The 25315-nt window shown below is 34.7% G+C and overlaps 3 protein-coding genes across 4 annotated transcripts; 2 read left to right on the top strand and 1 right to left on the bottom strand.

The window, feature by feature from the left end:
* The first annotated feature begins 1425 nt into the window (after positions 1–1425).
* On the top strand, positions 1426–4149 carry LOC120259060. Of its 2 annotated transcripts, XM_039266595.1 has the most exons (5): positions 1426–1618; positions 2075–3059; positions 3268–3342; positions 3586–3707; positions 3870–4149. In XM_039266595.1, exons 2-4 carry the CDS (start codon positions 2166–2168, stop codon positions 3697–3699), a joined length of 1083 nt encoding a protein of 360 aa, XP_039122529.1. In that variant the 5' UTR covers positions 1426–1618; positions 2075–2165; the 3' UTR covers positions 3700–3707; positions 3870–4149. The 2 variants fall into 2 exon arrangements, with proteins under 2 accessions (XP_039122529.1, XP_039122528.1); XM_039266594.1 differs by having other exon boundaries at positions 3586–4149.
* On the bottom strand, positions 4017–7920 carry LOC120259059 (aldehyde dehydrogenase family 3 member H1-like). Its single transcript, XM_039266593.1, has 10 exons — positions 7680–7920; positions 7470–7538; positions 6862–6958; positions 5887–6093; positions 5694–5809; positions 5517–5621; positions 5274–5446; positions 5088–5178; positions 4860–5009; positions 4017–4764 (listed from the first exon to the last, which is right to left on the bottom strand). Exons 1-10 carry the CDS (start codon positions 7893–7895, stop codon positions 4525–4527), a joined length of 1464 nt encoding a protein of 487 aa, XP_039122527.1. The 5' UTR covers positions 7896–7920; the 3' UTR covers positions 4017–4524.
* A 6746-nt stretch (positions 7921–14666) lies between these two features.
* On the top strand, positions 14667–15647 carry LOC120258749. Its single transcript, XM_039266185.1, has 2 exons — positions 14667–14900; positions 15003–15647. The coding sequence occupies exons 1-2, from the start codon at positions 14667–14669 to the stop codon at positions 15645–15647; spliced, it is 879 nt and encodes a 292-aa protein (XP_039122119.1).
* Positions 15648–25315: the final 9668 nt, after the last annotated feature.

The raw sequence follows: 25315 nt of genomic DNA, 5'->3' as shown, positions 1-25315 counted from the left end.
TTATTCTTAAATCTTATTGTGACTAAGCTGTTCATGCCTTGAAAGGAGAATAATACTCCAATATTTTAATTTCCTTTATTTGGTAGAAGGTTGCAATCAGATTTTGCAAGAGGTAAGAAATGTGCATGTTTCCTTTATGTTTCGATTTGCGAATAAAGTTGCGCATAGCCTGTTTAGAGCAACTTATTCTATGCCAGGTCGATAGGAATGGGACTCTGCTCTCGAGTGTTTTATTACATCTGATTTAAATCAATCTTATCTATTTTTTTTAAAAATTGCAAAAGGAAGCAAGTGATTCTTTGTTAATTTTTATAAAGATAGAGAACTTTTCTATAATTTGCATGTAAAATTCAAAGTTGAGCTCATAATTGGAAAAACTGGAATGTCACTCAAAAAAAAATTTAGAAAAATTAGAGTTTTTAGTCTTTCTAATTTTAGTTAATTTCCCTATATTTATTTCACGAGATTAATAAAATTAAATTGTTACTTTATTTTATGTTTTTTTAATCCGAGATTCTAAAGTAAGCAACAAAACAAATCATACTCGAATCACTTCAAAATATAAACAATTAAAAAAATAATTTTGATTTATTATTTTTTATTGATCAAATCTTGTATTATTGAAAGATACTATCTAACCAATGGCCTTTTAGCTTATTGACACCAAATCATTTTTATAAAATTCTCATTTTGAAAAGAATTTGAGATCGAACCCTAATACTTACACAAGGTGAGGAGATGCATACATAAATAAACCTACACAATTTGAGATCATTTTTATAAGATATTCATTTAAACGGTTATGATTATTACATTCCTAACTTTTTTTTAAACTGACGCTTGTCTAAAAAAAATCTATTATATAAATAAATTATGAAATTATAAATATTTATTATTAAAAAATAAAAAATAATTAAAAAAATAAATTCACAATAAAAAAATTATATTAACAACAATTTCATTTTTTTTAAAAATAAATTTATAAAATATAATAATCAATGAATAAAACAATTAGAAGTATTGATGTGCAAAACTTTCATAACCATTATAAAACTTAAAACTAGATATAAGAAAATAAATAAATAATTAAATAAGAAACTCTTCTACCAAGTATATGGTTTATCCACTTTAATTTTTTTTAAAATAAAAATCAAACATAAAAAAACCAGAAAAGGCCAACCATGCAAAACAGACCCTTTGATATTATATCGCGGATTAACCATAATGAACTCCATGAATGTCTTTCTAGATAATGAACGATCAGTATAGATACATGACAAAACCTTATCTCGGGGCATGATGTGCGGTGGATGTTAGAGATCAATCGCGAGCACGTATCCTGATGCACTTCTTTTGCAAAAAAACCCTCAAATTTAAGTGTAATTTGGGAACAAGGGATTAAAAAACACTTTTCTTTTTCTTTTACTTTTTCTCGGCCCTGATCCGTCCCAGTTCCACCACAGTCCCACTTTCTCTTGCGAGGAAGTCTGGAACTCGCCACAACGTTTCCCATGCTTCGACGAAGAATCTCAACATCGTCTTCAGTGATATCTTCTTCAATTCAATTTCGATTCGTCTTTGCAAAGTTCTGAGCTTTCCGATGATCCCACTCTCTTTGGTGATCTTTTGCTCCTCTGCGAATCTCATCCTTTGCTTCTATTCAAAGTTTTATTTGTTTATTTATTTATGTTTTTTTGATTGATTTGTGTGTTTTAGTTTATTTTGTGTGATTTGTTTTTGGGATGAATTAAATGATGTGATTTCATGTTGTTTGATTGTGCTTGGTTTGGGCTTTGAGGTTCATTTCATGGTTTTTTTTTAATGATCAAGTGATGTTGAGAGATTGTGCTTGATTTAGAGAAATCTTAGTGGATTTTTTTTGTTTGAATTAAATTGCCATTTCCCTGAGAATTATCTTTTTTATTTGTGTAAATTTTCAAGAATTGATGTTTGTTGTTTGCTAATAGTGTTTCTTTTTGTGGGGGCTGATGAGTGTTAATGCTAATGTTCTGCACATATATTTGAATGCTTGAGTTTTTGGCAATTGACAACTTTTTTTTTTTTTGTGCCAAAGGAAAAAGAGATTAGTGTACTAGTTGCTGATCAATAGACAAGCTTGAAGATGGAATGGTATATTTTACTATAGAATTTGCATTTATCTGAAAATGGTCAAGGAAGCACACATGGAAGTAGATAGTGGTAGATGTAGTAACGGTGTTTTGCAATCATCTGAGGAAGATGATTTAGATGGTTTTTGTGGATCAGATGTGGATTCAGATAAGGAAGGAGGCATTTCGTTCTGTCGTGTGTGTCACTGTGCTGAATCGGACAGCAGAGGTGATACGGCATTAGGTTTCTTAGACATTCTCCCTCCATTACGGGATGCGGTAGAGAAAAATGGAGATGGTGACTTAAATAATAAAGTTTCCCCCAGGTTTATTGAAAAGGATGTCATCCACACCAAGAGTAGCACAAGGGAACCTAAATTTATTGAGTTTGTGAGCCCTGAAGGAGAGGTCTTTGTCTGTAGCAATGATCTGGAATCGGGTTCCTTTCATCAGCAAGATATGCTGATCAGTCTTGGGTGCTCTTGCAAAAATGAACTTGCTCTTGTGCACTATGCGTGTGCATTGAAGTGGTTCATTAGCCATGGATCCACAGTTTGTGAAATATGTGGAAATGTTGCCTCAAATGTTAGGTCTGCTGATTTCAAAAAGGTGATGGCATCTTTAAAAGACTATGAATCGTTAAGGGAACGGACTGCTACCGGAGAAGTTACTCATACTGATGTGGAGACAAATTCAAGTGTAGATCCTGATGCTCTTGCTGCCATTCGAAGACAAAGGCTCAGTGAAATATCTTCGTGGTTCAATCCTCACAATAATACTGCTACAGTGTCACATGAAAATTTTGATCAGTTATTCAGTGCTCCCACTGAACAAATATCTTCTGTAGAGAGTTCTGCAACAAGATGGACTCTAGAAGGTACAGGGATATTGGTAGCCACTGGTCTCCTCACATTGGTCCTTGCATGGCTAGTTGCCCCTCATGTTGGTAAGGTAAGTTTTGGTAATGCGCTTATTATTAAATCTTATATTTTTCATATTTTGTATTAACTGTGAAGTTATCTAGTTTCCAGTAGACAAAAGGAATGGTATTGGTGAAATAAGTTTTGGGTGTTCATTTGCCTTATAACTGCATCTAAATTTCCTTTTGTTGTGCTGAGGTAATTTATGATCTTTAACATGAGTATTCACTGGTTTGCAGAAAATCGCAATTTCCGGTCTTTATATTCTTCTTGGATGTGTGTGTGCCCTGACAACACTTGTCTCTCTTAGATTTGTAAGTTGATTTAATATTTTTCCTATGTGCTTCATTCCTTTCAATGCCCTCATTTGTGTATATATTTCACTGTCTTTTGTGAAGTGTATGCCTTTCATTCTTGTGCAATCTATAAGTTACATGAAAATGCAAGTGATTTTTTGATATTTTCTTCCAATGTGATGCTACACATGCTTTTCTGGGCTTACCCATGCAAGATTGACAGTTATTGAAATGAAAGTTCTCTTGATTTCTTGGTGACAGATATCTTCTCGATTCACATATGGACCAACAAGATATTGGACAATTTCTTTTGTATTTGGGTTCTTAATATTTGGGATTTGGGCAGAACGGACTCGTCACATCCGTTCTTCATGATGCTGTTGGTAAATTCTGCAGTGCCATACCGTACCCTCATAAATGTCTACTTATGAAAGTTGATGTCCAGTGTGCGAGAGATCCTGTGTCTTGTGTGACCTGAATGTAAATTGTGAATGGTTTGCTAAATATGTCACCCACACTAATAACCTTTTTTGTGGCCTTCAAAGCATGCAGATTGCAGAGTGAGCCAGCAGCATTTTAGATTGAATCACGGGATAGCAAACTTTTCGTTCCAAAGATGAGATTGAACATTAAAAAGCCTTGCTACCTGCTTCTGCGATTGTGAGTTTTCAAAACATCAAATTTTTTTCTTTTTTTACTGTAGTTACCAAGTCAACTATCCTATATATTGTGTGATATATGGTAAATTTTGAAGAATTGTTTTGCTATTTCTTGAGCTTGAATTATTGAATCAATGAGTCAATTATCTCTGCTGTCATTTGCTCATTTCAAATCCCACCGAACACTTATCCTGATACTGGATTTTGGTTTCTCTCTCATTTTCCTTTTTGGCAAGAGGAATCAATGGCTACGTGCAGAGTCTTTGGGACGTGATGAATTTGTTCTTGTATTGCCAATAGTTAATTTTCACCTCTTGCAATTAAACTGTTGGCTTATGAATACTATTTCAACTCTTGATCAGGGAGATTTTCTGATACCCGAATTTATGTGGAAAGCTATACAGATGGAAACCTAAATTGTTGTGCTGTAAACTGCTGATTATTTTCTTATTAATAGCGATAATTCTCTTTGGCTTACATTATGCAGAATTATAGCATTAACAACCACATTAGATAAGGCATGATATAGAAGACGACTTATTCATGCCATGGGCCATCCTAGAAGGACTAGTATTAGGGTTATAATACTACCATTAATCAGATTCCTTAGGAGTGCCTGCTTCCATGGAGTATAAGGCGGGTATCTTGCTGGGGTTTCTCCTCCGAAGCCGCGGGATAGTACACCCTTCTTGTGACTAAATGCATCAAATGAAAATTTTCCATGATAAGAACCGAACCCACTCTCTCCTACTCCTCCAAATGGTAGATCAGGGTTCGCGACCTACATGACATATTGACACAACATAACAAATGGGCATTCTTAGTAAAATACTAGCTAGAAACATTGTCATGAAAATGTTAAGATGATTGCGTCACCTGTAAGGTTGTGTCGTTTATGAGTATCCCCCCTGCGGAAATGGTCATCACAAACTTCTCTTCAAGCTTCTTGTTCTTGGTGAACAGATAAGCAGAAAGAGGTTTTGGCCTGGATTTTATTACACTGAAACTATCTTCCACCTTGTCAACCTGTGTAAATAAAGTTGCGCTGAAGATACATAGTGTAAGAAAGCAAGGAAAAATTAAAATGCAAAGAAATGTTTTCACCGTCGTGATCGGAAGCAAAGGACCAAATATTTCTTCCGTCATTATCGGTGAATCCAGTGGAGCATTTAACACGATCGTGGGAGCTATGAATCTGTCAAAACATGAGGATGGTGCTTTACACATTTGACACTTTTTAACACATTGTCTTTATAGTCAGAAACATGGAAACAAGAAATTTACACTTACAGCTGTTTCTCGTCCCGCTGACCTCCATGAACAACATTGCCAGAGACTCGATCTTCATCTAGGAGCCGTGTCAAGCGCGCAAAATGTTTGGAATTCACAATGCGAGATAAATCTTTCGATTGTTGTGGATCTTTCCCATAGAATCCCTCCAAAGTGCTTTTCAGTGCATCCACCTGGTGAATACACAGCAGTAAAAGCTCAATTCTGAAAATGCAGTGATTCATTGAAGTTCTGATTTGTTACCAATCGTGGAGCAAATGATTTAGTTGTTATTATGTAGTCTGGACATACACAAGCTTGTCCATTGTTGCAGCCCCACTTCCCAACAACAATTCTCTTTGCCACAATCTTCAGAAGGATCACAGTTATTGCTATAAATCATTGAAGAATGAATCACTGCAGCAAACTTCATTTACCTACCTTCAAATCACAATTAGGATCAACCACCACAGGTGATTTTCCTCCGAGTTCCAAAATCACTGGAGTTAGATTTTTTGCAGCTGCAGTCATTATACTTTTTGCGACTCTGGAATTACCTGCATATATACAAATAACAACATTGATAGATTTCGGTTAGTTGATTTTTGTTTTATTATGATGAATTTTTCTGAACCTGTGTAGAAAATTTTATCCCATCTCTGCTTCAAAAGTGCAGTAGTTTCATGAATAGCTCCCTCTACAACTCTGATGCATGAATTATCCACATATTCTGGAAAAACTTTGGCAAACATTGCTGATGTTGCAGGTGCTACTTCTGATGGCTTTAAAACAACTGCATTGCCTGCTGCAATAGCTCCAATCACAGGTTCAAGAGATAGCACTGTGAAAAAACAAAAATTAGCCAAAATCCAATTTTAGAATGGATAAACCAGAAACAAATTAATTAACTTTTGATTTTTGCGCATATATTCTTTCTCCCCACTAGTAGTTTTTCCTATCCATTGTGAAATTGTCTTATATTGAAAGGTCCCCTTGAATAGATATATATATATATATATATATTATAATTCATCAAAAACGTTTGCAGTTGGTAAAAAAGGTATTGATAGAAATAGACACAATCAGATATGTATACAGGAGCTATTTTACTGTTATGTTTCTATAGACAGATTATAAATTATATTTAAATTCTTATTTTTTGAGTTAAGGGAAATAAAATTAATTGATGCATCTTTAATTTTTTAGAAACATTTAATAATTAAGTAGTTTTTTATTTTTCCCCATTAAAATCTTTGAATGTATATATATTCCCAAAATAACATATAAAAATTACTAAAAAAACAAATTTAAAAAATAAAGTTGGAGATTTCGATGTAATATAAAAAGTGAATAATGTGAATATCAATTTATTCGCTTTATAAAAATAAATAAGTAATTAATTATTTTAATAAATAAACTATAATAAGAATATGTATATATAGGCTGCAACCTCTAAGAATGATTCTAAAACCCACTACCCATTTCATTGTTGCCAATTATGAATATCCGGAGTTGATATATATATATATATATATACATATAACTTTTTATTTATTTATTTGGTATATATGATTAAAAAAATCTATGAATTTTATTTGGTGGTACATACTAAAAGGATAATTCCAGGTCGAAATGACCAACACAACACCAAGCGGTTCAGAAACAATGTGAGCTGTTGAAGGATAAGTGGTGATCGCCGCTAGAACCTGCATATATACCAAATCCAACAATGAAAGAAAGTTATAATATATCATAATTATTTTTTTTTAAAATTTTTTTATAAGTTAATAATACTAAAATAATTAGGAAACTATATATAATTAAAAAATATAAAAAATAAAATAAAAATTACCTTTCTAAAGTTGGATCAAAATTTCAAAATTTTTCATTTTTCTGCCTAACTGGCAACTATTTATTTTTTTATTTTTAAACTTCTCATACTAAAAAAACAAATTTTATTTTATTTATTTTTATTAATAGATGACAAACATGCGCAAGTGCACCCGTTACGTAACCCTCAAGTCCGTAAATTACATAAATAGTATTGAGCCCAAATATACAATACAGAAACAATATTGCCAGAGAAAGAATTTGAAAAACAACCCAACACAAATTTAATTTAATTTGTACTTTTGTATGTTTAATTAAATTTAAAAATGAAAACACACACAAATCCGAATAAATTAAAAAGGCTTAAAATTGGGAGGAATAAAATACCTTCACTGGCTTCATCCAATGCTTCAATTGTTTAAGAAACAACGAACACGAAGCCCTAATTAAAGAAATCTGCAAAACATTTAACATTAATCCCCAAATTCAATTCCCAAATAATCTCCTCCAACACCAAATTCATCCCATGAATCAACAAGAATCACATTGAGAAAAACAAAGTAAAGAGGAGAGAATTAAGGAGGAAGATAAGATGACCTCATGGAGAAAGGATTCAAAGTAGGGCTTGGAGAGATCGGAATGGAGAGCGGCCATGAAATCAGCTTCTCTCTCATCCATCATTCTAAGGATCGCCTTTAGCTGAGCCACTCTCCACTCGTATCCCATCGTTTTGCCCTCCTCAAAGCTTCTTCTCAACTCGTTCACCATCGCTCTCTTTGCGTCGAAGCTCAACTTCTGCCCTAATTCCTCCATTGCTGATCTCTTCTCTCTCTCTCTCTCTCTCTGTGTCTCTGTGAACGAGGACGAAGAGCATTATGGGCGATGGTATATATAGTGGCCTTATGCACGTGCGAGGCACGTGAAGAAAGAGACTTCATTGATGAAGTTGGGAGATGGTTTTTGGTTTGCCCGCATTTATAAATATTAAAATTAGTTATATTTATTGATTATATATATATATATATATATATATAGATGTATTATAATTATAGATACATTCATGAAATTGCACTAATGTAGTTTAATTCGCTAAAGCTCAATTCAATTGATGTCGAATTTTTAAACTGAAGTTGACGAGCAAACAACTCATGCAAGAGGAATTGTGGCCAACCAATTAGTAATTATACTCGTGTTTATGATTGAAAAATCTTGAGTTCAAACCTCTCATGTTACAATTTATTTTTTGGGTTTTTTTATATTTATTTGTTTTTTACTTTGTCACATCGTCAACTGTCGAACAACTCATTCGAGTGTTAGGGATTAGCGTATACCTAACTTGAAAATTATGTTCTGGTTGCTCTAAATTTATTATTATTATTATTATTATTATTATTATTATTATAAATTTTTTTTTTTTGGTCAAGCCAAAATAAATTTCATTAGAGCCCAAACATCAACATATACAACTACCATCACAGTCATTTATGCTTCTCAGCACATCAAGATCACTCCTTCAACTACAGACAACTACATACAATCATCTCACTTGGAAACACTCCATTCACAAACAAACCACCATCTACATTCCACAACACCAAGCAGGCAAGATACACTTGATTCATCCTTATATCTATACATTCTCATATTCTGTTGTAAAAATCACTATAAAGCATCACTAGCACCTCTCGGATTTCTCTCGAACACCTTGTCGAGGCCGAGTGCATTTCTCACTGAAATACTAGACAATTTCTAGCCTTCCATATCACGTACACACATGTTGATGAGGCTAACCTTCTGACTCTTGAGAGCAAGGATTTACCACAAGTCTTCCTCTGAAACCAATTGATCTCTCTTGTCCACTTGAAAGGTCTTCTATACACCTTGATCTCTTTCAAAACTCTCTCCCATACTTCTGCTGAAAATCTGCATTTAAAAAATAAGTGACTAACCTCCTCCTTAGCATCATTACAAAGCACACACATCTCAGAATCAATAGCCCTCCAACTATACAATTTATCTCTTGTAAGCAACTTGTTACTGTACGACAAGCCAAAAATATAAAAAGCATATCTTGGAACATGACCCTTTGCCCACATCAATCGAGCCCATTTAACTTTCTGATCATTTTGTGTCAAGACTTTACATGCACTAGCAATACTAAAACCCTTCTTGTCATACTTCCAACATATGGTGTCTCTACTATCCTCATCAATGATAAAACTGCATTTAATAAAAGGGTAAATTACAAGATTAGTCACTAAACTATCCACCAGTTCCTATTTTGGTCACTAAACAAAAAAAAAATTCTATTTTGGTCACTAACCTTTTAAATTGCTTCCAATTTGGTCACTGACGCCAACGCCATTAACGGCGAGCTGACGTGGCTTAGCCATGTCGTGAACCTAACTCACGTCGACCTTTGCTACGTAAAAACGTGTCTTCTTTCTTCTTCCGCTTTCCCTTTCCTTTTTCTTTCTTCTTCTCCTTTTCCGTTTCTTTCTTCTTCTCCTGCAGATGGATGCCTGATGTAAGTTTACCATGCAAAACAATTATTTTTTGTATCATCTACAGAATTACTAGATTATCTCGCAGTCGAATGTCATTATGTTATTACCGGATGACTATGTTGCTTATTTTTGTATCATCCGCAAAATTACCAGCTTTATATGCGAGATCCGTGTTGGTTATTCCCGTATCATCTGCGAATTATGTGTTGGTTATTCTGTATCATCTTGGAATTCTGTGTATTGCTAAAATATAATGACATTCTGTGTTGCTTATTCTACATAATGACATTCTCCATGTATTGTGTTTTTTTTTTTCTTGTTTTTGTTTGGCCAAAAATTAATTTTTAAGCACTTGTGTGTGTGTTCTCGAGGGAGGTGCAAGTTGTTCATTGAATTTGTAAGCGGAATAAACAAGGATTAAGCATTCATTGGTTTACATTGTTTTTAAGAAATAGATGGTGTTGTTTTTCATCTGCAGGGTCTCATTCAGATGGATTATCACAAGCCCATCGATTCCCCATTGATGAATCATCATTTTATTTGCACAATAAAGGAAGAGACAATGATCAATATCTGATAGCTTTCGGCCATTACTGGAAACTGCAACCCAAATCTACCACATGTTGATCTCACGGGAATTCTCATTACAGGACTGAGGGCAAGGAAGAAGAAAGAAATTGGCAAGGAGAAGAAGAAAGAAACGGGCAAGGAGAAGAAGAAAGAAAAGGGAAAGGGAAAGGGGAAGAAGAAAGAAGACACATTTTTAAAGAGCAGTAATGACGTGGTTAAGTTCGTTGACATGGCTAAGCCACGTCAGCTCTCCGTTAACGGCGTTGGCGTCAGTGACCAAATTGGAAGCAATTTAAAAGGTTAGTGACCAAAATAGAATTTTTTTTTGTTTAGTGACCAAAATAGGAACTGGTGGATAGTTTAGTGACTAATCTTGTAATTTACCCTTAATAAAATCCCAAAGTGGCTTCAAATCATGCCTCTGATAATTAGGGAACCCCCACCTGCCATTCCTCCATAAATCTCTAACCACAGCTTCCCTTGATATACTTGTATTGCTAACATTAATCTAAGGAAAAAGATCTACTAAAGATGACCCATGACACCAAGGATCGTACCAAAATGAAAATGTACAGCCATCTCCCAGTTTATACTCAAAGAAACCTTTAAAGACATCTCTTATCTTGAGTAACTGTCTCCAACTCCAGCTTGAATCAACTTTTTTTGTAATACCCCAAAAGCTCAACTTCTTGAGTTTGTGCTTAATCACCCAAGTGGCCCATAGAGTAGGCTTAGTTTGAATAAGCTTCCATATATGTTTTGCAAGAGCCGCATTGTTCCAAATATGAATAGACCTTATGCCTAGTCCGCCACAAGCCTTACTCTTATAAACAGAACTCCAACTTACTAATCCTCCTCGGGTACTTTCATTTGATCCATGCCAAAGAAAAGATCTACAATTTTTTCCTACTTCCTGCACTACACATATAGGCAACAGGAACAAAGAACTCCAATAAGAATGCATACTTATTAGGACCGCATTAATTAATTGCAACCTTCCTGCATATGACAAAGCCTTAGCTGACCAATTTAATATCCTTGCTGAAATTCTGCTAATCAACTCTTGGCAATATTCCTTTTTAAGTCTAGATGAGAACAAAGGAATGCCCAAGTATTTGACAGGCAATGTCCCTTCTTTAAAACATAACAAATTAACAATGCCACTTCTAACAAGTGCTGGAACTCCATTAAAGTAAACATAGCTCTTCTGTAAATTGGGTTTAAGCCCTGAAACTCCCTGAAAATGCAGCAAAGCATCCTTAATGATTATAACTGAGTCAATGTCACCATTAGCAAAAATGAATAAATCATCTGCAAAACATAAATGACTCAATCTCATCTCCAAGCACCTCCTGTGAAATCTAAACCCATTCATTGTCCTGTTGTTAAGGTACCTTGTGAAATACTCCATACACATTACGAATAGAAGTGGAGAGACTGGGTCTCCTTGTCTCAGCCCCTTCTGTGCAGGAAAATATCCCTCTAGCTGCCCATTGATGACCACTGAATACATGCATGACCTCACAACATTCATTAATAGTTTGATAAAGTGGAGGGGAAATTTAAATGCCAATAGCACCTCTTCCAAAAAATCCCATGACACAGAATCATATGCCTTTTGTATGTCAACTTTAATGGCACAACATCCATCATTTCCTCTATGATAATCTCTTACTAGTTCATGGGCAAGTAAGATATTATCTGCAATTCTCCTTCCTGGAATAAATGCTGACTGATTAGAACTAATTATACTGTTTAATACATTTCTCAATCTACTAGACAGAATCTTGGAAATGATCTTATACACCACATTACAACAAGATATGGGTCTATAATCAGTCAAACTTTTAGGTTCAGCCACTTTAGGTATTAGAGTCTTGGTTGTAGCATTTGCCTGCCTCAACTTGGTCCCATTTCCAAAATAGTCTTTGACAACCCGTATGATGTCTGAACCCACTATCTTCCAAGTCTTCTTGAAAAAAGTGCTATTAAAGCCATCTGGCCCTGGGCTCTTATCACCCTTAATTCCCTTCAAAGCAATCAGAATTTCTTGCTCTGAAATCTCTCTACATAACAGCCTACAATCCTCCTCTGACACACAATTATCCTGAAAGATTGTCCTATCTACAAATTCAGATCTCGAATTAATTCTGCCAAGTAAATTCATGTAGTGATCCAGAATTTCCTTAGATATAATACTTGGATCAGTACATACCTCACCATTTGGTAACACCAACTGAGAGATTTTATTCCTTGCTCTTCTCTGTTGCACCAGTCTACAAATTCAGATCTCGAATTGATTCTACCAAGTAAATTCATGTAGTGATCCAGAATTTCCTTAGATATAATACTTATTATTATTATTATTATTATTATTATTATTATTATTATTTATGTGTATATATGAGCGCCTCATAGTTGGTTAAAGTAGGGACTTTCATTGCCTAAATTTAAAATTTTTTTAACAGTTATTTTGTCTACATTTATCAAAATTAATTAAAATTAAGACTGAGTTTAAACTAAAATAATATTTTAGACTAAATTCGTATGTATAATTTGAACTTAAATGTAACTAAAATGGACATAGTGCATATGTGTGCGATTTAAATTAAATGGAGATAAGATTGGCTGAACATCCACCTAAAATATTCCCAACTATTCTTTTGGTGTAAGACTAAATTTGGCCAATAAAGATAATGATATTTATTTATTTTTATTTTTTTTAAATTCAAATGCTAAATCAACTTATAAAAATGAGATAAATTAAAAAAAAAAAAGAACGAACACAAGCCTAAACACTATTAATAATATGCTACGCCAAAGGAGGTCTTCAATCAACTACAATAATTTTGATATCAAAATTCCAATGAAAAATGGCTCATGCATAAAAGCAATTTATGTTAAAAAAATTTAATAGAGTTAACTATTTAGATCAATTTTACCATATAGATAATTAATATATCTAAGCATGTATACATAACTCCAACTGCAGTAATATAAATAAATAGAATGTTAGGTATCTAATCTCACTTTTGAAAACTACAATAGTCTAATTTTGATATTTGAAAACACATCGGTACATTCAATGTATGCGTTCTTCACTTGATCGGAAATTCACATGGACAATGAAATAAAAATTAAATAGTAGTATTGACAAATCAATGTAATAATTAATTATGATATATATATACAGCGCTAGTTTCACTAGTAATTAAAATTGTACATGAGAAAACAAATATCCATAATAAATCAATGCATACTCAGAAAACATGAAAGAAATGTGTAAAAAAATTAATCTATTCTGGAATCAAGATATACTCAGCTCGATAGTAGATTAGTTTTATGAAATTTCTTACCATCAAATACAGTATTAATTACAACGGTTTTCCATAAAGCTATAACAAATTAATGATAAAAAATGTATTTATAAGTTTATAACTATATATATTCATGATGGAAGTAGTGTTAATTTTGATAAACAACCACTTTTCTAATAACAAATACCTAATTGAATATTAATGGCATATTGACAAGAGGCCAAATTCTCCTCGTGCGAATTTTGCATGCAAGCATGCATGCATGTGCTATAAATACCAACAGGTTGTAAACGTACATTATCATTACCATTAGTGTATTAGTTGTCTTTGGCCTAATATGATTAATTAAAAAGGACCAAATCTATCTCTGCCAACAAACTGACAACACTAACGCTCTCAAATGCATCAAATTAAATTGAATTCAATAAGATTCAAAGTATCACAACCTAAAAGTCAGCTACCTATCTAGCCTTGCCATCCTACAATTAATTTGGTAATATCAAGGTTTTGTCAAGTGGAAGTAGTTCATATTTAATTTTTAGAGATATTTATAATAAATTAAAGAATAACAAATAAATAATATAAATAAATATTAAATTTATTTATTTATTTATTTATTCACCTTTCAGACTTCAATGTGTCCATGACCATGATTGTTTCTTAGCAAGGTGTGTGCAAGGATATTATTGATGAGATATCTGCAGAATTCTACTCAGAACTTGTGTGGATGACAAATCAACTTGAGTGCTATACATCTTGTGCTCAGTTGACTTGGTCATAGAGTCAGCTACTACTGTACTGATTCATTAAGGAATGTATGCTGATTGGACTTCACCGAATCCTGCTGTGGAGGCTGATTGGACATTATCTTTTTGTTTGTTGCTTGTTGTTATTTCTTTTGTAATTGTGTCAACATCTCTGCTGGAATGTTGCTCTTCCTTTCTCTATATATGTTGTTGTATTGCCTTTGCTAATGTTAAGTTGAATTCATGAAGAATTAATCTGACTCCATGTCTTCTTCTTCAATCTATTGACTACATCAAAGAGAGTGTGAGGCTTGAGAGTGATCCTGGTTACCATCATCAGTGGTATCAGAGAATTTGGTAACAATGTCAGCTGGTTCTTAGAATGCTTCTCAACCTAATGTTCTACTCTTCAGGGGAGAGAACTATAATCTATGGAGTTTGAAGATGAAGGCTGTCTTCAGATCCAAAGACCTATGGAGTATAGTTGAGAAGGGGGTAGCTGAAGAACCTGACGACAATCGTCTCACAGAAATCATGAAGAAAGATGCAAAAGCTGTTTGTCTGATTCAACAGAACCTGGATGATCGAGTTCTTCTTCGAATCACAGAGGCAAAAACAGCGAAGCAAGCATGGGATATGCTGAAGACTCACTATCAAGGAAACACCAACAATATCACTGTAAGACTTCACTCCTTGCATCGTGAACTCGATGCAACTAAGATGAAGCATGGAGAGAAGATTGAAGATTATATTACATGAGTGCTTGATGTCGTCTACCAGATTAAGATGCTTAGAGAAGAGTTCCCATACAAGACGGTGGTAACAAAGATTCTCAGAAGCTTGACCCCCAGATTCACAAATGTCGTCTCTTCCATTGTTGAAGCTAAGGACCTCAATACCCTCGCAATTGATGCTCTCTGTGGCTCACTTCGGAGCCATGAATCCATTCTGAATAATGCAGGTGACCAAGATGAAGACAAGGCACTGCATGTGAGGACCACTCCATCATGTGATCATTTCAATAGAGGAGGAAGAGGTCGTGGACGTGGTGGCTTTAACAGAGGGAGAGGAAGAGGACGAGGGCGAGGAAGGAACTCAGACATCTTTCACCATGCCGACAACTCAAGACAGCACAAGAATGTGCAGTGTTTCATCTGTAAAAAATTTGGACATGATAAATCACAATGCTGGTATAGAAGTAAAGAAGCAAACATAACAGAAGAAGCAAAGGAGCAAGATGAAGGTCTTCTTTTCATGGCAAGCACTGAAACTAGAAGTGAAGGAGTGAAGTGGCTCATTAACAGTGGTTGTTCTAACCACATGTCAGGCGATCGAAGGTTATTCAAGAACCTGGAAAGCACACCTCAGCATAACATCCGACTTGGAGATGGAAACTTACTTCAGGTTGCAGGATTTAGCCAGTAATTCTTCAGGCCAATTCTGGAAAGAATCATATACTCACTAATGTACAGTTTGTACCCAAATTGGGGCATAACCTACTGAGTGTAGGTCAGCTTATGAGCTCTGGATACAAGGTAGAATTCACTGATGGAGAATGTATTGTGAAAGAAGTTCAATCTAACACACAAGTGGCCAGAATTCCTATGACCTCTCATAGGTTGTTCCCACTAGAAGCAGATGATGTGCTTGCTGCTCATGTTGTACAGAGAGATGAAGATCTCTCAACTCTGCACGGCATGAAGGTATGGCCACCTTAATAAGAGAAGCTCGAACTATCTCAATGAACATCGCGTTGGTTGATGGTCTCCCCAACATCACCCATATACAACCATGTGAGGCATGTGCTCTTGGAAAACAAGCTCATCGTGCATTTCCAAAAGGGCAGGCATATAGAGCAACAGCCCCACTCGAGCTTGTGCACGGAGATCTAGTTGGGCCAATGCAGACCCCATCCTATGGAGGTAACCTTTACTTCTTTCTCCTAACTAATGATTTTTCGAGACACAGCTGGGTCTATTTTCTTCAATACAAGAGTGAAGCTTTACAGAAGTTCAAAGTTTTTAAGCTTGCTGTTGAGAAGCAATATTCAACTCCGGTGATGGCCTTCCGCTCAGACCGAGGAGGAGAGTTCACCTCCGGCGCCTTCAGAGCATTCTGTGAAGAAACTGGAATAAAGCACCAACTCACTGCACCCCGAACGCCGCAGCAGAACGGCGTCGCTGAACGGCGAAATCGCACCGTAACGGAGATGGCCAGAACCATGTTGAAAGATGCTTGTTTGCCTACAGAACTCTGGGCCGATGCGGTGGCGACTGCTGTGCATGTAATCAATCGATCGCCAATGGTTGCATTGGAGAAGCTGACCCCGTATGAAGCATTGACCCACCGGAAGCCCAAGGTTGATCACCTATGAGTATTCGGATGTGTTTGTTATGCTCTGGTTAATCGTCAACAAAGACAGAAGATGGATGCCAAGTCAGTTAAGTTGGTGTTTATTGGCTATTCTGAAGATTCGAAAGCTTATAGGTGTTTCAATCCTGTGACAAAGAAAGTCCACATCAGCCGTGAAGTTACCTTCTTCGAAGAGAAACTATGGGATTGGAGGAACGATGCTGAATTGGATGCAAGAGCTTTCGCGCCAATTGCCAGCATGGAAAGTGAGTTAGTTAATACCAGTTCATTTGAAACTCAGCCGTCCGATCCATCTTTTGAACGATCAGATGACTCTCATAATTCCAGAGAAGATATAGAACCTCAATCATCGTCTACAACCTCGCCTCCAGCTCCCGAGAGGTATAGACGCTTGGAAGATATTTATAATTGTTCCTAGCACATTTGAAGAAGCATCAAAGCATGAGGGGTGGATGGCTGCCATGAGAGATGAAATGGAGTCCATTCAAAAGAATCAGACTTGGTATCTCACTGCTCTACCAGAAGGGAAGAAGGCGATAGGTCTAAAATGGATTTACAAAACCAAACTAAATCCAGATGGGTCAGAGCTCAGGAAGAAAGCAAGAATTGTTGCTAAAGGATTTGCACAGCAGGAAGGCATTGATTTCACTGAAGTCTTCTCTCCTGTGGCGCGAATGGAGACTGTGCGCGTGTTCATGGCTGTTGGAGCTCAAAGAAATTGGCAAATATTTCAGCTAGATGTCAAGACGGCATTCCTGAATGGGGACATATCCGAAGATGTATATGTAAGCCAACCAGAGGGTTACATAGTCAAAGGAAAAGAGCAACTTGTCTACAAGCTTCGAAAGGCTCTCTATGGTCTTCGCCAAGCACCTAGAGCTTGGTATGGGCGCATAGATCAAGAGTTCATTCAAATGGGTTTCACTCGAAGCATCAATGAGCCCACAGTTTACACAAAATTCAGAGGAAATTCTGAAATTCTCATACTATGTATCTATGTAGACGATATTCTCTACATGGGTTCCTCTGTTGAGATGCTGAGTGAATTCAAGGAGAAGATGTTGAGAACCTTTGAAATGACTGACCTTGGTTGTCTGAGATATTTCCTAGGCCTAGAAGTTGTTCAATCCAACGAAGGCCTATTTGTTTCTCAACAAAAATATGTTGAAGACTTACTCAAAAAGACTGGGATGCTGAATTGCAGAAAATTCTCAACTCCTATGAATGCAAATGAGAAGCTAAGCTTGGAAGATAGTTCAGGGAAAACAGATCCAGTTCGGTATAGAAAGGTTGTAGGAAGTCTCTTCTACCTCACTCATACCAGACCTGATCTGGTATTTGCTGTTGGGATTGTCTCAAGGTTCATGCAATCACCCTCCTTGCATCATTTTGGCACTGTAAAGAGAATCCTACACTATGTTGCAGGAACAATTGGTCATGGTCTCATGTATACAAATTTTGAAGAATTGAAGCTTTGTGGCTTTACTGATAGTGACTGGGGAGGTGTAACTGATGAACGAAGAAGCACATCGGGTTGGTGCTTCTCTCTTGGGTCAGCTGCTGTGGCATGGAGATCAAAGAAACAATTGATCACAGCTCTCTCAAGCACAGAGGCGGAATACATTGCTGCTACCTCTGCTGCCTGTGAGGCCGTGTGGCTTCGACGTTTATTATCTGACTTTGGTATGAAGTTCACTGAGCCAACGGTGATTCAATGTGACAACAAGTCTGCTATTTCGATAACTCGGAATCCTACCATGCATGGCCGCACAAAGCACATTGACACTAGGTTTCATTTCATTAGAGACTTGGTGTGCAATGGTGAGATCAGTGTGGTTTATTGTAGTACAAATGAACAAGTTGCTGATATCTTTACAAAGGCCCTTCCAAGTTGCAAATTTGAGTATTTTAGAGAAGCTTTAGGAGTTACAAGTCTCTGAGTAAGGGGAGGATGATGAGATATCTGCAGAATTCTACTCAGAACTTGTGTGGATGACAAATCAACTTGAGTGCTATACATCTTGTGCTCAGTTGACTTGGTCATAGAGTCAGCTACTACTGTACTGATTCATTAAGGAATGTATGCTGATTGGACTTCACTGAATCCTGCTGTGGAGGCTGATTGGACATTATCTTTTTGTTTGTTGCTTGTTGTTATTTCTTTTGTAATCGTGTCAACATCTCTGCTGGAATGTTGCTTTTCCTTTCTCTATATATGTTGTTGTATTGCCTTTGCTAATGTTAAGTTGAATTCATGAAGAATTAATCTGACTCTATGTCTTCTTCTTCAATCTATTGACTACATCAAAGAGAGTGTGAGGCTTGAGAGTGATCCTGGTTACCATCATCAATTATATGCTCCATCAACATGCATGGACGTACGGTATTCTATCCTAGCCTCTTGTATCTGCAAGAAAGATTGAAAGCAATTGAAAAAAATATTTACAACTAGGTCTTTATTTTTAGAACTATATATCTTGCTTCCATGAAAATTTATATATGTGGGTAATCAAGATATTAGCATATGTATATATTTAATTAAATAGTTAACTTATGTTTTATATCCATCATGTGATCCATTACATATTGCCTAATTTTGCTATTAAATGCAATTCTTAAAATATTATATGCCTAAACAAAGACATATATAAAATCACAACACACAATCTGTACGTGGTGACATATGTATTGTAGCAGATAATGATATTTAAGCACTGCCTGTATTTTATACATGATTCAGACAGGATAGTGGGTAGCATTACTTAATTAGACAAATTGTATATCTATCACTATTGCACCATAGTGCATCCATGCATGAATTTGGCATTCTTAAATAAGTTAGTGTTTCATGTGAAGTAACTCTGCTTGGAAGTGCTTGCCATCATAAAAACTAAGGTGTTTGGTTTGTTAATCCTCATAGAAGTGACTTTGGTGTCTGATTAATTAGTGTAGTGTACTCATCTGGAAATTTGGGGGTTGATTTCTTAGAATTAGTATACCTGGAAAATGGTTTGACTTTTATAGGGAAGGCAGTAGGCTATAAGCTAGTGGGTATATCGATAATAGATTATCACCCTAACACAAGCTTCCTTTCCAACTACTTGGGTCAACTGGAATATAATTTCCTAGTCAAGCAGGTGTAAATTCTAATATATATATATATATATATATATGTCATGCCTTTCATTTAATTAGATCTGAGTTCCTGATAATCTAAATATGATCTGTTGAGAAAAAACTAAAAAGCCCTAGATCGGAACTCATAATGCAAATATTTTGTTCAAAGATTTATGAAGCACATGGAAAAATCAAATGATTGCATTATATTATATATATATATATATATCCTTGCCTTAAGTTTAGTGTGTAATTAAGATGAAAATATACTTTCGTTTCTTTTTGTATTGTTTTTGAGACTCATGGTTGTTATTTGTTGCAGTGTTAATGATGAAAAATATTTCTGCTTTTTGTTAGTGTTCAATCATTTGAAGGTATACTTAACCATGTTCGTAGTTTTCCAACTCAAATCTATTAGAAGCTTTTTTATTATTATTATTATTATTATTATTATTATTATTATTATTATTTATTTAGGAAAGAGCTCATAGAGTTGATTTTATTAAAATAAAGAAAAAGTTACAAAGAGTTGAAGGTTACAAACAAAAACAAACACAAAAACAAAAACAAAAAACAAAAGAAAGACATAGAGAAACAAAAAGAAAATCGAACACAAAGCCAAAGATTACGAAAGGCCATCATGACCCAATGAGGCAGCTCTCGACCCTAGAAGAACAGTGACAGCATGTGCAAATTGGTAGCATAGGAGGCTAGCTTAAAAGCATGGTAGGCCCAAAGCTTGGGAATAACGTGCATGCAAGGCTGCCCCACATGCAGTATTCAAAAGAAGGTTGATACAGAGGACCCAAGATTGAAGACGACTATCTGAAGCATGGTTTGAAGAAATTGATTTGCCTGAGGCTGAAGACTTGATGAAAAGATGCTTGATCATGAGCCCAGTGTCCACCGTAGCCATAAGAGCAAGGTTGATCGCCAAGAAGTCTGCCTCCCCATCGCTCATGGCATGAATTGGACAAGCACCTGCAAACAAAACTGAATAATTAGTGGAGACACAAAAAAAACCAGCACCACCTACCTCTGAAGCCTCATTCCAGAAGCTAGCGATGAAGAGAAAAGGACCATCATTCAAAGAGAAATTATTAAGGATCAATCGAAATCCAAACTGATCAACATGGATGAGGGAGAAATCCTTAGCATGAGTAATAGCCCGAGAAACAATAACCTAAATGGAAACAGAATAATTTCAAAAAATTTTATCACAACGATTCTTCCATATGTACCAAGCTGTAGTAGCCAGAACAACTTTAACATATGAAGGAGTAAAAGCACAAGTAAGCCACTCTCCGGAACAAAAGCCACTCTAAGGAACATATTAGAAGCTTTTCTTGACTCAAACTCTACCACTCTTGTTAGTTCAGGACATATCAACTTTCTAAATGACATAATTAATTAGTTTGTTATTATAATTTTTAAGATTTTTGAAAACACTATATACATAAGTAAGTGTTGACATGAAATGGAGTCTAAAAAGGAAAGGGTACATATATAGAACTTGAATGCAGTTAGGAGCATAACTCAATTCAATTTTAAGAAAGCTCTCACTTTCAATGGCTCTAGGTTAATTTGTTCCAACCCTTTTGGTTTCCCTGGGCATGTCATCTTATATTACATGGTTCAGGGGCTCTTATTTGAAATTTTTGCATACTTTTATGTTTCATTCCTTTCAACTAATCTTTTTTTTTTTTAAGTATATATCTTTATAATTAGGGAAAAAAATTATCTGCTTTACCCTCGATAATTTCAAAACTTCCCAAACAGTACCCGTGAGTTTTGCATACCTCGAACACTCTTCCTTTATTGTTTCACTTCCTTTTACCCCGCATTATGAAATTCCATCATTGCCCTTAAACCTTTTTAGATACATTTTTCATTCTTTTTTGCATTCCTTTTGCATGTACTCATTTCTTAAACATAGAGCTCATTTCTTAAACAGAGAACTCTTTCTTAAACAAAGAGTTCATTTTTTAAACAGAGAGCTCATTTCTTAAACAGAAAACTCATTTCTTAAACAGAAACCTCATTTTTTTAAACATAAAACTCATTTTTTAAACAAAAACATTAATATTTAAACAGTTTAACAAATATTTACGTGATAAATTAATCCTTGATATAAAAACCAATTAATCTTGGTCACTCGTACATATTTAAATAGAAATAACGATATTTAAGCACTTTTTTAAACGCAAACGCAATATATTAAACAGAAACATCGATAGTTAAACAAAGACAAACAAACATATAAACAGAGAGCTTATTTTTTAAACAGAGACCTCATTTTTTTTAAAAAAAAACCTCATTGAGTAGGGACATTGAGTATCTCATCGTCGCTGATCTCGCTGAACGCTTGAGTGCCGAGCTCCGGATCCGGGCGAGCGATCTCGCAGGTGCCTCGCCGTGGGGGTCTTAAAGGAGAAATCTTTGTCGGCGTTGGCGATCTCGGTCTGGCGACATTCCTCGGCGATCGGAGTGGTGAGGTCTTCGATGGTGACGCCGGAAAAATACGGCACTCGAACTTGAACGGAACCATTCTCGACTGCGAAGACCGCAACATGGATAGCAATAGGGTTAGGGTTAGGGATCATTCCGGGTTTGGATCCATGGTGCCTAAGTTAGGGCGACGGAACGGAGGGAGGAAGCGGCGCCGATGAGGGTTCGATCTCGCCGCCTTTGTCTTCGCCTTCATCGCCTTCCCCGCTGCCGACCTCATCTCTTTCATCTTCTTCGTCGCCGACCTGAGGAAGACCGCACGCCTCGCTCGTCGTCGCTGAAGGCATCGAAAGGTCGCACCTTTTTTCTCCCGGCAAGATCGAGATCTAGATCGAGTGAAGATCAAATTCTAGGGTTCGAAAATCTCATTTTTTTCACTGCAACGTGATCGCTGATTGTGAGTCGCATGCTTTGTCTCACTCGGCCCAAACTTTCAATCGCAATAAAGAGATTTTTGAGGGGTGATAAATACACCCCTAAAAAAATCATTTCTTAAACAGAGACCTCATGTTTTTTTAAACAAAAAAACCCTCATTTCTTAAACGTAAAAACTCATTTCTTAAACGAGAACTCATTTTTTAAAACAGAAACCTCATTTCTTAAACAGAAAACTCATTTTTTTAACAAAAAACTCATTTCTTAAACAGAAAACTCATTTTTTTAAACAAAAAACTCATTTTTTTAAATAGAAAACTCATTTTTTAAACAAGAAACTCATTTTTTAAACAGAACCTCATACCTCATATTATAAATAGAAGCCTCATTTTTAAATAGAAACTCATTGCACCTAAGGGCATTATAGTCAAACCCTGTCACACTTGTCACAACTTCCCACGCAAGGGACAATTTCGTCCATAAAATTCAAAATTAACTCTATCAATCACTGTTAAATGTTTGGGGGTTTAAAAAATCATTGTATTCAAAAGAAAGGGGTTTTTATGGATAGCCAAATTTAAGGGGAGAATCTGTGCATATTGCAAATTTTGAGGGTGTTTTTAGCAATTTCCACTTATAATTATTAATATTAAAAATATTTCAGTGATCGTCCAAAGTTGGTAAATAGCAACTAGTGGTTTCCAAAGCCAAAATATTCAAGTTAAAATCACAATATTTGGCACATACTTCGAATATGGATAATGTTTGGAAAGTCCGAGGATGTGAGTAGAATTGTGCTAACAATCCCTTAAAATTATGCTTTTAATTTAGCTCTGTGTAATATTTTTTTGGTTAACATTGAATAGTGTTTAGTCCTCAAGTGAATCTACTTTTACATCTAATTTATGACATCTTCCTTTAGTTTGCTGGTGGTGTATTTATCCCTCTAATTTTCTTCTCCAAGTATTATTTTTTTCATGAGTATTGTGATTTAAGCAAGAGTTTGGCTCTTTGATAGCAGCTTCTGCTATTTGGGTATAAGATTTAATAGTTTCTTTCTTAAGTTTTGCCATGTAAATGTGTGTGTGTGCTTTTTTTCTTTTGTATCTATATGAATCAATGAAGTCATTATTTGTCAATATTTTTTGGTTGGACAAATTTATTGGAACAATAATTATATATTAATTATTAAAATAAAATTTTTATTTTCATTTTATTCCTCTACAGGGATTTAAAAACGGATTGAAAACAAATAAATCTGTTTTAAAATATAATTTATTTTTTTAATTTATAAACAGATTTATAATAAAATGTATCTGGTTTACCATTTTAGTTTCAAATCCATTTTAGAATTTAAAAAAAAAAATTGAAAAATTTTTCACCGTTTTTATTTTTTGAATTTATAAACAAATTTTATTACATATCCTTTTTAATTTTTAAAACAATGGAAAAAAAATTTTATTTTAAATCCAGTTCTAAATTGAATTACCAATGAATTAAAAATAAAAAAAGTTTCTAAGCTGCATGTTTTTTTTGGTAGTATTGTGCAGGGACGGAACCAGGACTTGATGGTAGGGGGGCTGAACTGAAGCCTAAAAGGCAAAACAAAAAAATAAAAAGTAAAAAAAATAATCTAACAAAATAATTATTTTAATTGAAGAATAATGTGCTAATATAACCAAAATTTGAATACACATATTAAAAAAATATAAAGTATAATTTAAAATTTTGTTATTACCGAGATTTTCAATAATTCAACTAATACGAATATATCTCAAGTTTATAATTTTTTTTAAAATATGGTAAAATTGATCCTTCTCACTACAAACAATCAAACTATTGTTTATGAATTTTTTTTTTGTTTCACTGTAGCATATATGGTACATTATAATATATATGTATATGTTAGGCCTCATTATCAATTCAAACTTTTTTTAAATTAGTAAAATTTGTATATAAGATTTATTTTATTAAAATTTGAAATAATAGTAATTTTTAAATTAAAAAATAAAATGTGATAAAAAATGCACCAAGTGGGATTTGAACTTGGGTGGATCAAAAAATCCCAAACTTTATAAATGAACCCACTAACCACTCAAGCACACCCACATTTCACACTTTTATATGTCCAAATATTGTATTTTACATAAAATTAAGTATAGAAAAATCGAAAACCACACAATCTTATATTGTTTAAAAAGTATTTCCTCCGGCGCCGATGGGGGGCTTCAGCCCCTGCTAGCCCCCTTGGTTCCGCCCCTAGTATTGTGACAAAGGAAAAAAAAAATCTTTATATTACTTAAAAAGAATTGTAGATTGATATTGGCCTCTTGCGCATATCATCTTTTATCATTTTGAAACACAATAAATTTGGAATTAAATGAGACTAAGTTGCAATTTTTTTAATTCATGGATCAAAATCATTTTTTCTAGCTTAATTTGGGAGCATTTTTTTATATTTTCACCTATAGTTTGTCCTTCATTTGAAATCATAATTGTCTATAAAATTCGAACATATCCTGATGTAACAAAACATATTTAGTGCGGACATGGGACAAGCATTTCAGGCCATCACTTCCATATTAATGTATTAAACAATCTCATTAATTTTCTGCCATTAAATTAATTAGTAATTTTTTTCTATTTGTAATTTTTTCATCAAATTTTCTCTTGCCATTAATGTTATTTGATCATATTAAATTGTTTGGGATGTAATTTTA

Source organism: Dioscorea cayenensis, chromosome 4 (assembly GCF_009730915.1).
Source record: "Dioscorea cayenensis subsp. rotundata cultivar TDr96_F1 chromosome 4, TDr96_F1_v2_PseudoChromosome.rev07_lg8_w22 25.fasta, whole genome shotgun sequence".
NCBI classification, from domain to species: domain Eukaryota; kingdom Viridiplantae; phylum Streptophyta; class Magnoliopsida; order Dioscoreales; family Dioscoreaceae; genus Dioscorea; species Dioscorea cayenensis.
Note: the sequence above shows the minus strand (reverse complement) of the source record. Positions and strands in the feature narration are given on the sequence as shown.